Source organism: Rutidosis leptorrhynchoides, chromosome 3 (assembly GCF_046630445.1).
Source record: "Rutidosis leptorrhynchoides isolate AG116_Rl617_1_P2 chromosome 3, CSIRO_AGI_Rlap_v1, whole genome shotgun sequence".
Classification (NCBI taxonomy): domain Eukaryota; kingdom Viridiplantae; phylum Streptophyta; class Magnoliopsida; order Asterales; family Asteraceae; genus Rutidosis; species Rutidosis leptorrhynchoides.
Window position 1 is genome coordinate 68,778,214 of NC_092335.1, and position 15,189 is coordinate 68,793,402.

General features: G+C 33.2%; 1 protein-coding gene and 1 pseudogene across 1 annotated transcript; one reads left to right on the top strand and one right to left on the bottom strand.

The window, feature by feature from the left end:
* The first annotated feature begins 252 nt into the window (after window positions 1-252).
* LOC139900071 (putative pentatricopeptide repeat-containing protein At3g01580) lies at window positions 253-2,505 on the top strand. The gene has a single exon (XM_071882876.1). It carries the CDS (start codon window positions 415-417, stop codon window positions 2,503-2,505), a length of 2,091 nt encoding a protein of 696 aa, XP_071738977.1. The 5' UTR covers window positions 253-414.
* A 465-nt stretch (window positions 2,506-2,970) lies between these two features.
* On the bottom strand, window positions 2,971-14,669 carry LOC139896282 (uncharacterized; annotated as a pseudogene).
* Window positions 14,670-15,189: the final 520 nt, after the last annotated feature.

The window sequence follows — 15,189 nt, forward strand, 5'->3', positions numbered from 1 at the left end:
ACAAACAAAAGAAAAAATAAAAAAATAAAAAGAGAGAAATTACTGTTCGTCGGCTCCGCTCACTATTCATCGGCTCGATGGCTCAGCTATGGCTACTGTTCAGAGGCTTGGTGGCTCGGCTTACTGTTCGTTGGGGAGCCTGTTATAAGTATATATAATATAATATAATATAATATAATTAGGAATAGGAATTATATAGACCAGCTTAAAATTAAATACTTTTTTGTTTAACTTTGCTTTATTTATAAATTGTGATCACCAAGTCCAGACACATAATTGTGAGTTTTTTTTAATATGATACAGTTTTATATCCTCTATTCCTCTGAACCGAGTCTTGGCAACATGGACAAAGTACCGAATCCAAGTCCATACCCGTGTGATCCAAGATCAAGTTGATAACTTCAAATTGTTCGCATGCAAAGAAGGGATCTTGTTCTTGATCTTTTTAGATTATGCAATGAATGTAGGTGTGTGACACAATTACATTCCGTCACCATCAAGACTGGATATATCCAAGATAGTTTTTTTGCCGGCAAGTTAAGCAGCTGTTATGCAAAAGATTCATTGCTTGAGTCTGCACGCCAGGTGTTCGATGAAACGCTTCAACGAACTGTGTTTATATGGAACTCTATTTTAAAATCTTACTGTAGAGAAAAACTATATGTGAAAACACTTCAACTCTTTCGTGAAATGGTATCTGTCGTAAAACCTGACCAAGCTACCATATCTATCGCGTTGAACACGTGTTCTGGATTGCGGGAACTTAGTTACGGTAAAATGATTCATGGGTTTGTCAAAAAGAACTATGACCTGGATTCTGATTTGTTTGTTGGGTCTGCTCTAATTGACATGTATTTCAAAGGTGGACTAATAGGTGAAGCTGTAAAAGTTTTTGAGCAATATACAGAGCCTGATATTGTCATGTGGACACATATGATTACAGGGTACCAACACATTGGTGATTTGGAATTAGCATTCGGGATCTTTTCACGTATGTTAAAGGAGGGACGTGTAAGTCCTGATTCAGTAACAGTTGTTAGTGTTCTTTCACAGTTACCAAATGTGGCAGCTGCAAGTTGTGCTCATGGATTTGTGATTAAAAGGGGATTCGAAAAGGGTCTGTCAGTGTGTAATGCTTTACTTAATTCTTATACAAAATCTGGTTATGTTAACACTGCAGCAAAGTTTTTCAGAGAAATGAAAGAAAAAGATGCAATTTCATGGGCTTCAATGGTTTCTTGTTATGCTCATAACGGTGCTCCTGATGACGCGATTGTTCTTTTCAATGAGATGATTTCTAAAAGGGTGGGACCTAATTCGGTGTCGATTATAAGTGCTCTCCAATCATGTGAAGCCACATGTAATTTAGAAGAAGGCAAGAAAATTCATGAAATTGCTTCAAGGAAAGGGTTTGAGCTAGATGTGTTAGTTTCTACAGCTTTAATTGACATGTACATGATGTGCTCTTCACCTAATGAAGCTATTGAACTATTTGAAAGAACGCCCAATAAAGATGATGTTACTTGGATGGCTTTGTTAAGTGGATGTGTTCAAAATGGAATGGCGTATAAGTCAATGGAACTTTTCGTTAGCATGTTATTTAATGATATCAAACCAGATGTTAACGTTATAGTGAAAATCCTCACAGTTTGTTCAGAATTAGGTGTTTTTCAACACATCATATGTCTTCACTGTTTAGTAATTAAATCTGGATTTGATGATAATTCTTATGTCGAAGCTTCACTTATTGAATGTTACTCTAAATGTGGTAGTTTATTTAATGCCGTTAAAGTATTTAACGTTATAGAAAATAAAGATGTTGTCATTTGGAGTTCGATGATCGCCGGTTATGGTATTCATGGAAAAGGGAGGGAAGCTCTGGAGTTATTCAATTACATGGTCAACGTTTCAAAAGTCAAACCGAACAACGTGACGTTTCTTTCAATATTATCTGCATGTAGTCATGCAGGTTTGATCAAAGAAGGCCTGCATCTGTTCAATATCATGTTAAACGAGTATCAAATAACCCCTGAATCGAATCATTATGCAATCATGGTCGATCTTTTTGGGCGTATGGGGGAACTGGACAAAGCGATTGGTTTTATTGATAATATGAATGTACCAGTCGGACCTCAGATTTGGGGAGCATTACTTGGTGCTTGTAGGATTCACGGTAACACTAAATTGGGGGACATTGCAGCGAATAATATGTTTATGTCCGATTCTTGTGATGCTGGGTACTATGTTTTGTTGTCAAATATGCATGCTGTTAATAAGGATTGGGATAACGTAGAGCGACTTAGAACAATTATGAAACAAAATAAGTTTAATAAGGTACATGGTCAAAGTGCAATTGAGGTTAAGAGTGAGGTTCATAGTTTCACTGCTAATGACAGATTTCGCCCTCAGGCTGAGACCATTCATGGGTTACTCAAGTCATTGCAAATTATGATGATGGAAGATAGCTTATGTTCTGCTGTTGATGATTCGGATAATGCTCTGTAAAAAATGTTTGAAAACTGCTGTTAGTAAGTAGGTAACATTTTCTCTGTTGTTGATCACTTTATTTAAAAAGTATCATCTAGATCTCGATTTTAAATTGACTTTTGTAATCTGATTTAATGTTAATTAATAATTAGATGGTACTTAATCTCACAACGGATCAGTGTTGCTCGATTGCCATTGAAACTTCAAGAATGATTTCAACAAAGCTCGAGGTTTACGTGAGTATATACGAGCATCCTCATTTTTAAGAGTATAGTTACATATACTCTATACGTCTCGTTGCGAACCAATCATACATTACCATTACTATTATTTTGCCAAAATCTACACCTTATTTTAGTACCTCTTTGCATCGCATGCTAATGAGCTAGTTTGTTATTGTAATCAACTAATCTAATCAAATGACTTGGCGTCCGATCTACTAACCAGCGAAGCGAAATCCGAATACCTGTTGTAAAGGTCACAGGAGCATTAAAATCACATAATCTTTGGAAAAATGCATAATCATCCAGATGCGGTTTACAACTGTTTTACAAAGTACATATTAAAAACGATACCAATAAGGATTGGGCAACGACAATGGTTAGACCTGAGGATTTTCATAGTACAAAACAGGTTTGTTGGGCTTAAAGAGGTACTTTGAACCGTATTCCATGCGAATCACACTATCCAACAATAGATAAAACATCTTGAATGATCGGTAGAAGGGAATCAAAGCAAATACGCTGATAAGGACTGGTATCCATAACATACCATTCAGGTATAGGATGCAAAAGCTGACACTAAAAGCAATCAACATGGATATTATGGATACGGAAAGATATAATAGACCTAATATCAACTTTTTGGGTAAAGATTCCAAGAAATCGAGCTCGGAATAATTTGATGAGAAGAAGACAGACACGAACATGTAGAGAATTGATGTTGTAGATGAGAGTAGAGAAACGGCATCTGCCACAACGAAAATCTTGTAGGCTGTTTTTGAATGAAAGATAGGGATACCATTTTCTTGATTGTATCCGCCGGGCATTGTATAAGCCGCAGTGAATACCATGGTGGCAATAAGCGCCGCAACCACCATGCATTGACCAGCTATTTCTTTCATCCATTTTTCATCTTGTTTAGCTAAATCTCGGTGTTCTCTTGTGAATAGCTCATGTGGTGTTAGTCCCTCTCTATTCCACCTAGCCCTGTAAGAAGGAGGGATCATTCCCTTTACCTCCTACAATACAAACAAACTACTAGGGTTAAAGATTAGTTTATGGTTGTACACTTATACTAATTGCGAAACAATAAAATAAAAATAAGCCAAGAGTCATTGAAGCGTGCAGAGGAATATATACCCGGAACCATAATAGTTCTCGCTGCATTTGCAAACCAACCCCTGACGCATTCGGCACTTGTTTTTTTTTTTCCGGAAATCAAGCTTACTAAATGCAACATATTGTTATCATCTTTATCTTTTAAAGGAGTTATCATGTTCTTCATTGCGCCTATCTCATACAACAAGTTGTAGATACCTTCGTGGCGATTTTTGACAGCAATGTGAAATATTGTTTGATTTACATCATTTACCTTCCAGATTAGATCAGGATAGTGATGAATGAGCTCAACTATGAAATTAGTGTTTCCCATTTCTGCAGCAACGAAAAGTAACCGATAAGGGTATGTAAAATTTCCATGACTTACGCCTCTTAATGTATCTTCTCCATGCCTTACATAAGTTCTCGGGCCTCTTATTATATTGTCAATCTGACTTGTGGGCTTTTCTGCAATAGCTTTCCAAATGGTTCGTAACAATGATAATGCTTGATTTTCCTTTAGAGGGGCTCCCTTCCTTAAGCGAAGGAACATAAGAACTAACACCAACGGCCACAAAAGATAAATTAGTCAGGTTTGTGATATGATCTGATATTTACTAATATAAGAAATAAGATAATGATGGGCCAAGTCGAAGTCGGAATTAGTGGTGTTTATTAAATGGAAAGGTCAACGTTTGACATACAATACTTTTCTGTCTTTTCTTTTCAAATTGAGTATTCCCGATTTTGAAGTCATTTTTTTTTTAAGTCTGTAGATCACAACAATCATAAGTAATATCAAGTAATAGAGATGGTTACCCCAGAGGATGATTCCCTGGATAAAATTTGTTTTTCTGAATGAAAACGCTTCTGGCATGCGAGCCAAAGTTCCAAGTGCATTCCCGTTACTAGCAAGTTCTGGGTGCTTTTCCACCATAAGTTGTGCGATATCTAAAAAGATTTAGCAATCTCATTGTGAAGAAAAGGTATTACAAAGAACCTAATTAACAACGGAACCAAAAAAAATGACAAAGCTTAGTTAAAGATAATGTGAATCAAAATGTCTTCTATCGAAAATAACTTTCTATTTATTTATTTCAAAATGTGAATCATATATTAAATAAAACAGGCCTAAGCCGAATTACAAACAACTGCAATAGTTATGCTTATACCTAAATGGCTAAATATATATTAAAGTAGCCGCTAGCGTGGAATTCATGAAAATATTGATCAGTAACAAAACGTATATATGTACTAACTACTCATGCATACTAAAAGCTTGCATATGTTTTAAATTTTAAATAACACAGATGTTCAAAAACTTGAGTACTAAATTCTTACCGAACATATAACTCTCGACGCACTTCTCGAGAAGCCAACCACGATTCTGAGGATTCCAACCATCATCATGCAAACTGGAATTTTGGTAAATAAACAGGGCTACATCATAATAGCCATACAGCGCAGCCATATACAATGGCATCATATTTCCTCCACCACCAGGGATTGTCAGCAAGCCCTTGTTCTTTTCCATCATTATTTTAACCATTGTTGTATTTCCGACTGACGCTGCCAAATAGAAGGCGGTATCGTAATTTTTATTTTGCAATTCCAAATCGTCCCTTGTCATGATATCCACCAGATGCTGCACAAACTCTTGTGTTCTTTTGTCACGTTTAGATGATACAGCGACGTGAAGTGCAGTTTCTCCATTTTCAGTGATTGCATACCTTACCAACTCCTGTCTCTCATCAAGAATGACTTTAGCCGATTTCCAATCACATTTGATGGATGCTTCGTAAAGAGGGACACCGATTCTGAGGTATTCCTTTCTGGGTCCTTTAATTTAATCCCAAGGCAAATGGTTAATTAATCAGTCAATCTATCTATCTATCTATCTATTCTATATATAATAACAAAAGTTAAAATAATAACAAAAGTTAAAATAGATCATTTTAGATAGCAAAACTAATCTTAGTCATCCATTAAATTAATTATCAATGATCTATACCCTTAATTTTCTCCTAATCTTTTTAATGACCTCATAATCCTAGCATTGAATTGTTTGATTACGAAACTACCCTTATACCCTAATCTTATTTTTATCATTAAACAAAAACTAAAATAGATCATTTTAGATAGCAAAACTAATCTTAGTCATCCATTAAATTAATTATCAATGATTTAGACCCTTAATTTTCTCCTAATCTTTCTAATGACCTCATAATCCTAGCATTGAATTGTTTGATTACGAAACTACCCTTATACCCTAATCTTATTTTTATAATTAACTATTTTATTTATATTTATTTATAGTTTACATGATACGAGGATTATATGTAAACTTGTTTACACGATTTACAAAAATAATTTTTCGTTGAATAATTAGTCTATTTAAGTATTTATTTAAGTTTTTATATTGAACCACATATATAAACATTAGCTAAAATTACAAAAGAAAGGATGCTATTAGAATAATGAATAAAATTCATAGTTATGAATATCTCTCTTATATAACATAACATAACATCTATCTATCTATCTATCTATCTATATTTTCTATATATAATAATAAAAGCTAAAATAGATCATTTTAGATAGCAAAAATAATCTTAGCCATCCATTAAATTAATTATCAATAATATAGACCCTTAATTTTCTCCTAATCTTTCGAATGACCTCAAAATCCTAGCATTGAATTGTTTGATTACGAAACTACCCTTATACCCTAATCTTAGTCGCCACGAAAATATGGATCTAGGATGATTAATACAGAGTATATGAATTTTTATTATACACATATTTATATATATTTTATCTAGAATATTAAGCTGGCAAAACAACAGATCGCATCAGCCATAAAATAATACCTTTAATTTTAATGATTGTTAGAGCTTCAAAAAGATGATTATTTACTGTTAAATTCTATTACTTGAATGATTTTAACTTTACATTTGTAGTTGTAGAAAAATCATGTAACCAAAGGGTGCGGCTGAAAAAAGTCGATTTACAAGCCAGAAGAAAAGGTAACATTCATCCGCACCTTCTTAAATTGGTCAATAATCTTTTGAATCTAATGATCACTATGAGGTAAAGTATTCATCTTTGGGGGTTCATTTAACTGATTTCAATTATGTACATCTTGCTTGGTAGAGTTTTTTTGTTTTATCTTTATTTTGAGCAGGTAAGTTAATGGTCTCATTGTTATTTTCCTTTCGGCTTAAGCATGAATCTAATATGATCAATTGAATTAAAGGTGTGATTCATATCGATCTTTCAACGAAGTAATTCATATCGATTCTTACAGGTACATATCGATTTTTCAGTGTCATCATGACGGAGCTTGTCCATTAAACAACATCGGGAAGTATTGACATTTTGTTCAACGTTTGCAAAGTACAACATGTGAGCTTGCATAGAAGGTTTCTACAAATCCATTATGTTATAATTATACTATTCTATTTTGTAATTTTAAGTGTTCCAATTAACTGATCTTTTATGTTGCCATCAATTGTATTATATATGTAATTACATTGGACTTACTATGTGTTACTTACCATTGTTTTTGGTAGGTATTATTTCAGAGATTGGTTTATCTGTTCATCCTATATGAATTAGATGTTGAATATTATTTGATTTGTTTGTCCCACTTCATAACCACTATACCAACAATAATGACATTTTCTTCTCACCGACTACGGTGATATGTTTGAGATGGTGTTTTCATCTGTTTTTAAATGGGCATCAATTTAAGATCCTTCTTCTATCTTAAAGGTTCTACGAAAGGGTATATATTCAAATTTCCCCAATGGTTGGTGAATTGTTATGAACAGGTAATACATCGTTCGAATGGGGCATATGTTATGTAGATGATTGTCTATAACTACTTATATTTAGTTTTATACTTGCCAACTCAAATGAGTTGGGTAATGGGTAAAAAATAGACTGATATTAATGCGTGCTGGTTAAAGAGTATCTAAAGTTTGTCTACATAATAAATTATACACGGATTTGTTTTTCACACTACATAGTATGATTGTAAAATCTGTTGACTAACACCGATTCTTTTATGGATTACTGTAAATGAAGTTTACAACGTTATTATTCACTCTTTTTGGATTATAAGTTATGGTTCCTAATTAAGATTTTGAAGTTCACTTTAACGGATCAATATGAGTAAATGTGCATCGCGAATGTATACTTCATTACTAATAATATTCTTTCATAATCTCACGAATTCGCGGGTCTTAATGTTCTATGTGAAGCATACAGAAGAAAAGGTCGGGGTTTGACTAATCCTGATTTGATTGACCAAGTAAGATGAACAGTATTTAATGTTTTATGTGGTTTTATTGATGGGTAATTCTTTTTGTTTTTTCACATATATGTAATTTTGTCACTTTACTGTGTCCCGTGCCATAGATGACCAAATGAGGTGGGTCAAACGTCAAATGCTTTGGGTAACGACCAACTTGTCACTTTTGGTCAAAATGTATCATTTTTGGTACGGGTTCGGTTGACCCAAAGAGAAATCAATCTCATGCAAAGAATAGCATTTTAAAATGATAAAAGTTATGTTATTATCAAAGTCGTGTAATCTTGGGTTTATATTTTAGGACTTAGGGTTTAGGGTTAGGGTTCAGATTAGTTTTTAGGGCTTAGAGTTTAGATTTAGTGTTTAGGGTTGTGGGTTTAGATTTAGGGTTTTGTGTTTAGATTTATGGTTAAGGGTTTAGGTTTGTAACATCCCGCATTTTTCCGTTTACTTATTTAAAGTCCGTTTTACATTTATAACATCTCCCGTTAATACGCGTTTTAAATTATCTCGTTTAGGTAATTCACGCGCCCGAATGAAACTTGAGGGACTCGTTTTGCCAATTGACCAAATCTTTGACTAGGTCAACTAGTCAACACTCACTCTCATCCATTCATTCATCTCTTTCACTTTACTACTTCAACTTTTTACTCTCAAACTCCAAATCAAAGAACTCATCATCCATTCAAGATCTAGCAAGTGTTTTACAAAACAAATTACATATTTGAATTCTTGCATCTTCCTCCTCGATTCCATACCGATTTCATTACATTTGGGTAACTTTCTAAAATCACTAGATTTTGTGTTCTTGATGTTTTTAACTTATAAAGTTGTTAATTAGTGTCTATGGCTCAAGTCTAACATGAATATATTATTTATATGCTTGATCTCGTTGTTTAAATGTAACTAGCATGAACTTGAAAAGTGTGTGCTTGATTTTGAGTTTTGGATGATTTAATGTTGTTGTTATGATAAAGTGCAAGTATTAAATGTGTTCCTAGTATCACTAGCTTCAATTTGATGTGTAGGTTGCTTTAAAAAACTTCATAAACTTGATTATTGATTTTGGTGAATTTGAGTTAGGGTTTGATGAACTTGAAATGAACTTTTGATGCTTTAAATGACATGAGATATTGTTGGTAAGTGTTTAGTTGTATTGAATGTTTAATTATCTTCGAAACGGCATATCATAGGTGTAAAGTGGATCACCGAATCATGAAATGAGATTATTGAACTTAAATGTCATAAATGAGGAGCATTGAATGTGATTTGGGTTGTTGTAAGTATTGAATTGTTTGTTGAAATGTGTTTAGTTATGTTCCTTGTCAAAATACCTTTCCAACGATATAAGATACATGTTTTAGATGTTTACGGATCATAAATTGCGTTAAATTGAAGTTTGGCTCGAGACTTGTTGAGTTTTAGAGCAGTTTCACTTAATTAGATACAGATACAGCGCATCTGCCTTTGGATGCGGCACATCTACTGCAGATGCGGCGCATCTGGGGCAGACTGATTTGGTGGTCGTTTCAAGGAAAATGTACGATATGCTAGGGACCTCTGATTCACATGGAACTTGTTATAACATGCTTATATATGATTAATAACTTCAGAAAAATAGTTCGGGACCCGACCCGAACGTGTTGACTTTTGTTGACTTTGACTTTGACCAAAATTTGACTTTTAGTCAAACTTAACCAAATGTTTGTGCAATCTTTCTAACGTGCTTTTATACTTGTATCTTGCATGAAACTTGACAATTTAATTCACATGCTATATAATCGAGTCGTAACGAGCCATATGACTAATTAAACATCTTTGACCAATCGTGATTATCGTTATTGATACGACCTATTTGTTTAGGTCAAGACTAGCATTGTTCTTTGCACACGTATGCTTGTGAAGTACTTTTTACTCGTGAACTCAAGGTGAGATCATAGTCCCACCTTTTCAACAACTTTTACGTTTTAAACTATGGGATGAGAAACTTATACGTATCATACTTTTATGCTTTGAACACAAGTACGAAAACAAACATTCCACGTGCGAGTTTGAACAAAAAGCCTCAATTCAATTATCATTAGTTACACTTGCAGGGTGTAAACGAGAACTTATATTATGTGATCACATGGGCTTGACGAGCCTCATTCGGACGGTTCGCTACCGTTAGCGGATGAAATATATTTTCGAGTATAGTGTATGTTCTAACACTACGTAACAGGGTACAAAACAGTTAAGTCTTGATAATTGGGTGCTCGTGATACAAACAACAGCTTTTGGAATGCAAACGATTTAGATAATCAACTTATATTAAATCTTGTGGTTCAAATGCACGTTTACTAATACACCTATGATTTCACCAATGTTTTTCGTTGACAATTTTCTATATGTTTTCTCAGGTCCTTGAACGCTATGTGATACATGCTTCCGCACTCTTTTTGATACTTGCTTGGATGTCGAGTATACATGCATAGTTGGAGCGTCTTTTGATTACTTTTAAATTGTGTCGCATAGGTTTCATTTGTACGTTAAACATCGTAATGTAACTAGTCGTTGAACTACTTTTGTAAACTCGAAACACTTTTACATTTGAAATGAATGCGACATATTTTGGTCAAACGTTGTTTTAAGGACTTATGACCACGTAACGGGACCTAAGTAGACGGCGCCGTCAATGACGATTTGGCGGGGTCGCTACAAGGTTAGGGTTTAGAGTTCAGATTTACGGTTTTAAGTTTAGTTTTTAGGGTTTAGATGTTAGGTTTGGGGTTTAGATTTGGGGTTTTAGGTTTAGTTTTTAGGGTTTAGATGTTACGTTTTGAGTTTAGATTTAAGGTTTAAGGTTTACGGTTTAGATTCTAGGGTTTATATTTTAGGGCTTAGGGTTAGGTTTCAGAGTTTTTAGGGTTTAGGGTTTAGAGTTTAGGTTTAGCGTTTAGGGTATCGAGTTTGGGGTTTAGATTTAGGGTTGTTTAAATTTTGGGCTTAAGGTTAAGATTTAGGGTTTTGGGTTTAGTTTTAAGGGTTTAGATGTTAGGTTTTGGGTTTAGATTTAGGGTTTTAGGTTTAGTTTTTTGGGTTTAGATGTTAGGTTTTGGGTTTAGATTTTGGGTTTAGATTTTAGGGCTTAGGGTTTAGGGTTAGGGTTCAGAGTTTTTAGAGTTTAGATTTAGTGTTTAGGGTTTTGGGTTTAGATTTAGGGTTCAGGGTTTAAATTTAGGGTTTAGTGTTTAGGTTAGGGTTTAGAATTTAGATTCTAGGGTTTCGATTTTAGAGTTTAGGTTTAATTTACGATACTTGGATAAAATAAAACCCTAGCTTCTTCTCCCCAAGACTGACACTAGCAACACAAATTTATGGATTAATTCTTTTATGGATTAACACAAATTTAGGGTTTAGGTTCATGTGATATGGATTAATTCTTTTGTTTTTTTATGTTATTAACAATTCTAAATATAAATATGATTTGTGATATAGTGTGTCTTAGCTTTTACATTAATCAATATGGATATAAGTATGGATCTTTGGTATAATTATACGTAGCATCAATATGGATATAGATTGAGACTTCGAGTGAGGAAGGAATTTCAAATCATCAAATGTCGCTATCTTTACATCAACACGTCAAGAGATTGGAAGCGTGAAATAGTCTATGGGAAACAAGACCTAAATTTAAGAATTAGACTTGCATTTACGGGTTTATTTGTTATCTTTTGCTCAACAACTATATAGCAATATTCTATAATTGTCTCCGTTACTGAAAACTACGCAAATAATATAATGTTTCGCATTAAGTATTTTCTAACTAATGTTTGCTTAGTCCCATAAAGTAGCCCCGCGAATTCGCGGGCATTAACCTAGTACTTTATTAATCTAGAATCTAAATATATGCTTTTGATATGTAAGATTAAACAGCTAGCAATTCTATATATTGCAAATTGTCCCCTAAAAACCTTCATTTATTTTTGTTAAAACGTTATAACAATAACGGTAACAATATCGGTAACATAACAGTAATAATAATAACAATAGTAATAGTAATAAAAAAAAAAATAATAAATACGGACTAATAAATAAATAATATTTATAATTAACAGTTAATAAATAATTATCATAATTAATAATATTAATAATTAACAATAATAAATGATAAAATAATATTTATATTTATTTATAATTAATAATAATAATAATAATAATTTAATAATTAATAATAAAACACTACTATTAAAAGTAACACACATACATACAAGAGTAATGAAGCTGCTACAGTTTTAGATCGTAATCAGCTAGAATTACAACAATTGACGAGAACTTAAACAAACACGATTTCACGATCGACAACTCAATTCCTAAAGAACCATATAACTCGATTTACAATACAATACACCAACCTCGAAAAAGTACAACAAAAATGGCTAAAATTTAACAATCTAAGAATCAACCCGACATTCAAATCAACACCACACGATACCACTTAAGAGCAATCACTACGTAGAAAGCATGTAAAGTGAAATATCAACCACGATCAACAGAACGATAACAAGACAAAATCAGCTGAAACCTTAGACCATAACCAATTGGTGATATCGTGAAATGTCGAAATATAAACTAAAAAAAGAAACTCCAAGTGTAAAACCACAACCAATATCCACGGCTCCCCCGAACCACTTAATCAACAATAAACCCCGATAATAAAAATCATTTTACCAAGCCAACCATCGAAGCAACTCGAATCCATAAATCTAATTTCATGAACATAAAGTCATAAATAAACGTCTAAAAATGACTTGCACTTTGATTACAACCTTAACATTCTCATACCTTGATTTCGACCCCTAACACCACGTCACCACGACGTGTGTTTTCCTAAAGAAAAAAACAACCCAAAAACACGAAACACAAACCACTTGATACCACTAACTAAAACCCACATGTTTAGACCCATTCTAAACAGGAAAACAAAATAATATATAGTCAAGCACGTATGAGCAAACAATGATGTTACTAACACCATGATAATTTTATACTCATATGAAGTCCCTAAACCCAAACTAATTTGGAGGGACGACAACCACATATTTAGCAGTACAGTAAAACCTCTGTAATTTAATACTCGATAAATTAATAACCTCGATAAAATTAATAATTTGTCCGGTCCCAACTTGGGACCAGTACAAATTTGAACCCCAATCGATAAAATAATAAGATAATAATTTTTTTGAAATCTCAATGTAAATATATTGGTCCCAGCGAAACTATAAATTAATAATTACTAATTTTTTTTTTTTGAAATCCCAATATACATTGAACTTGACAAGTTCATTAATATGTGAATGTACATACATGAGAATTTTGAAAGTCTTTATTTATGTTTTATTCAAATAGGTAAAGTGAACGGACATGATAATTTCGAATGATAATGCATTAATTTGAGACTTGCTCACAAATATAAGCTAATTTTTTAAATTGATAATTTATTAATGTATCGATATAATAATATCTCGCTAAATTAATAAAATATTCTGGTCCCAACATTATTAATTTATAGAGGTTTCACTGTATATATTATCAAATATGACGATACCTCTTCTCAATCAGCATGGTTGTGACGACATACACACAAGCACATCAAGTTGCACATTATATTAGCAATCGATGAACAGGAGCACGAGGAGGGTCATTTCCAAGGAACATCTCGGTAATTAAACGCGCTGTTACAGCAACACCACAACCTGAAAGCACCCGAAGTCACACGAAATCACCAGAAATGATCCAAAATCGCTCGAAAATACCCCGAAAAACGAACGGGACTACCCGAAAACGACCAACAAAAAACTAACTAATACTCTTTGCACGCCTTAATCTGAACGACCACCCGAAATCAACACCTTTTCAATGACCTTAAACTACCTAAAGACTACCGATCAAAAACGAAACTCGAGAAAAGCTTAATGAAAGAAATGAAAACTCATGAGCAAATACATAGAATAATATATAGAGAGTGGGAGTCCCTCCGGACTGTCGGCCAAGGCCGACGATCGGAGGAGAAACTCAGAAGAATGTGTGGCGACTGTGTGTAATGAGAGTTGATGTATTAGAGAGAGAGAGGAGGGAAACCAAGAGTCTGTTTTTCGAAGATATAATTGTAATCAGTATATCAATCGTTGTATCGAAGACGTGATTTTAAGCTGTGCAGATACTGAACCAGTTGAATATGCATGTTTACTAAACAACTTAATTGATTGATTGAACTAAAAACGTAACTGAACATGAGTAATAATATTAATATTAATATCTATAATAATAACATGGAGAGAAAAGAAATTACCAGTTATTAGATCTTGACAAGGTAGGTTCGGTGGTGGCCTGGAATTCATCTGCACTGACCGATACACCATTAATTAATTAAGCTAATTAAGATCAAAACATAGTATTTGTGTTCACACCACCATGATTGATACCGTTAGAAGGTTTTACTGATAATACATACCTTTAATTGATTTTAGTAATTTGCTTCACCCAGTGACTAATATTGTATCTGTCTATCTATCTATCTATGAATGATTCATAACTGAAAACTCATCATTCTATGATTTATGTAGATCCTTCATTACTCGAGTCAACGCCTAATTTGTTAAGTAAACACCTAACATCTGTAAAATTAATATATTATTATAGTACGGAGTATGTGAAAATTGTTGTAAATTTAATAGTAAAATATGGATCGTAATTAGTCAAATATGGATAGTAAAATTTGTATTATATATACGTGGATAATGAACACACATATACACACCATTTTCTTACATATAAGAAATATACTCTCTCTCTCTTCCATTACTACTCTCTCATATTTAAGGATTGTATAGGCTTATGTCAAAATTAGTTATAAGCCTACTGAATTATAACACGTTATCAGCACGAAGAGCTTAGTGTAATCAAAGGATATCTCAAACGATCACGAGTCACTAATCAAGGTATGAAATTATTAAGGTTTTTCAGACTCGGACATATCAAATTTTGGACTACTAACATTTTGAACTACTAATTTTTATTAAGTTCTTA

Bases quoted from the DNA above. Each gene is read 5' to 3' on its own strand.
- LOC139900071 (XM_071882876.1), top strand. From the start codon at position 415: ATGCAAAGAAGGGATCTTGTTCTTGATCTTTTTAGATTATGCAATGAA.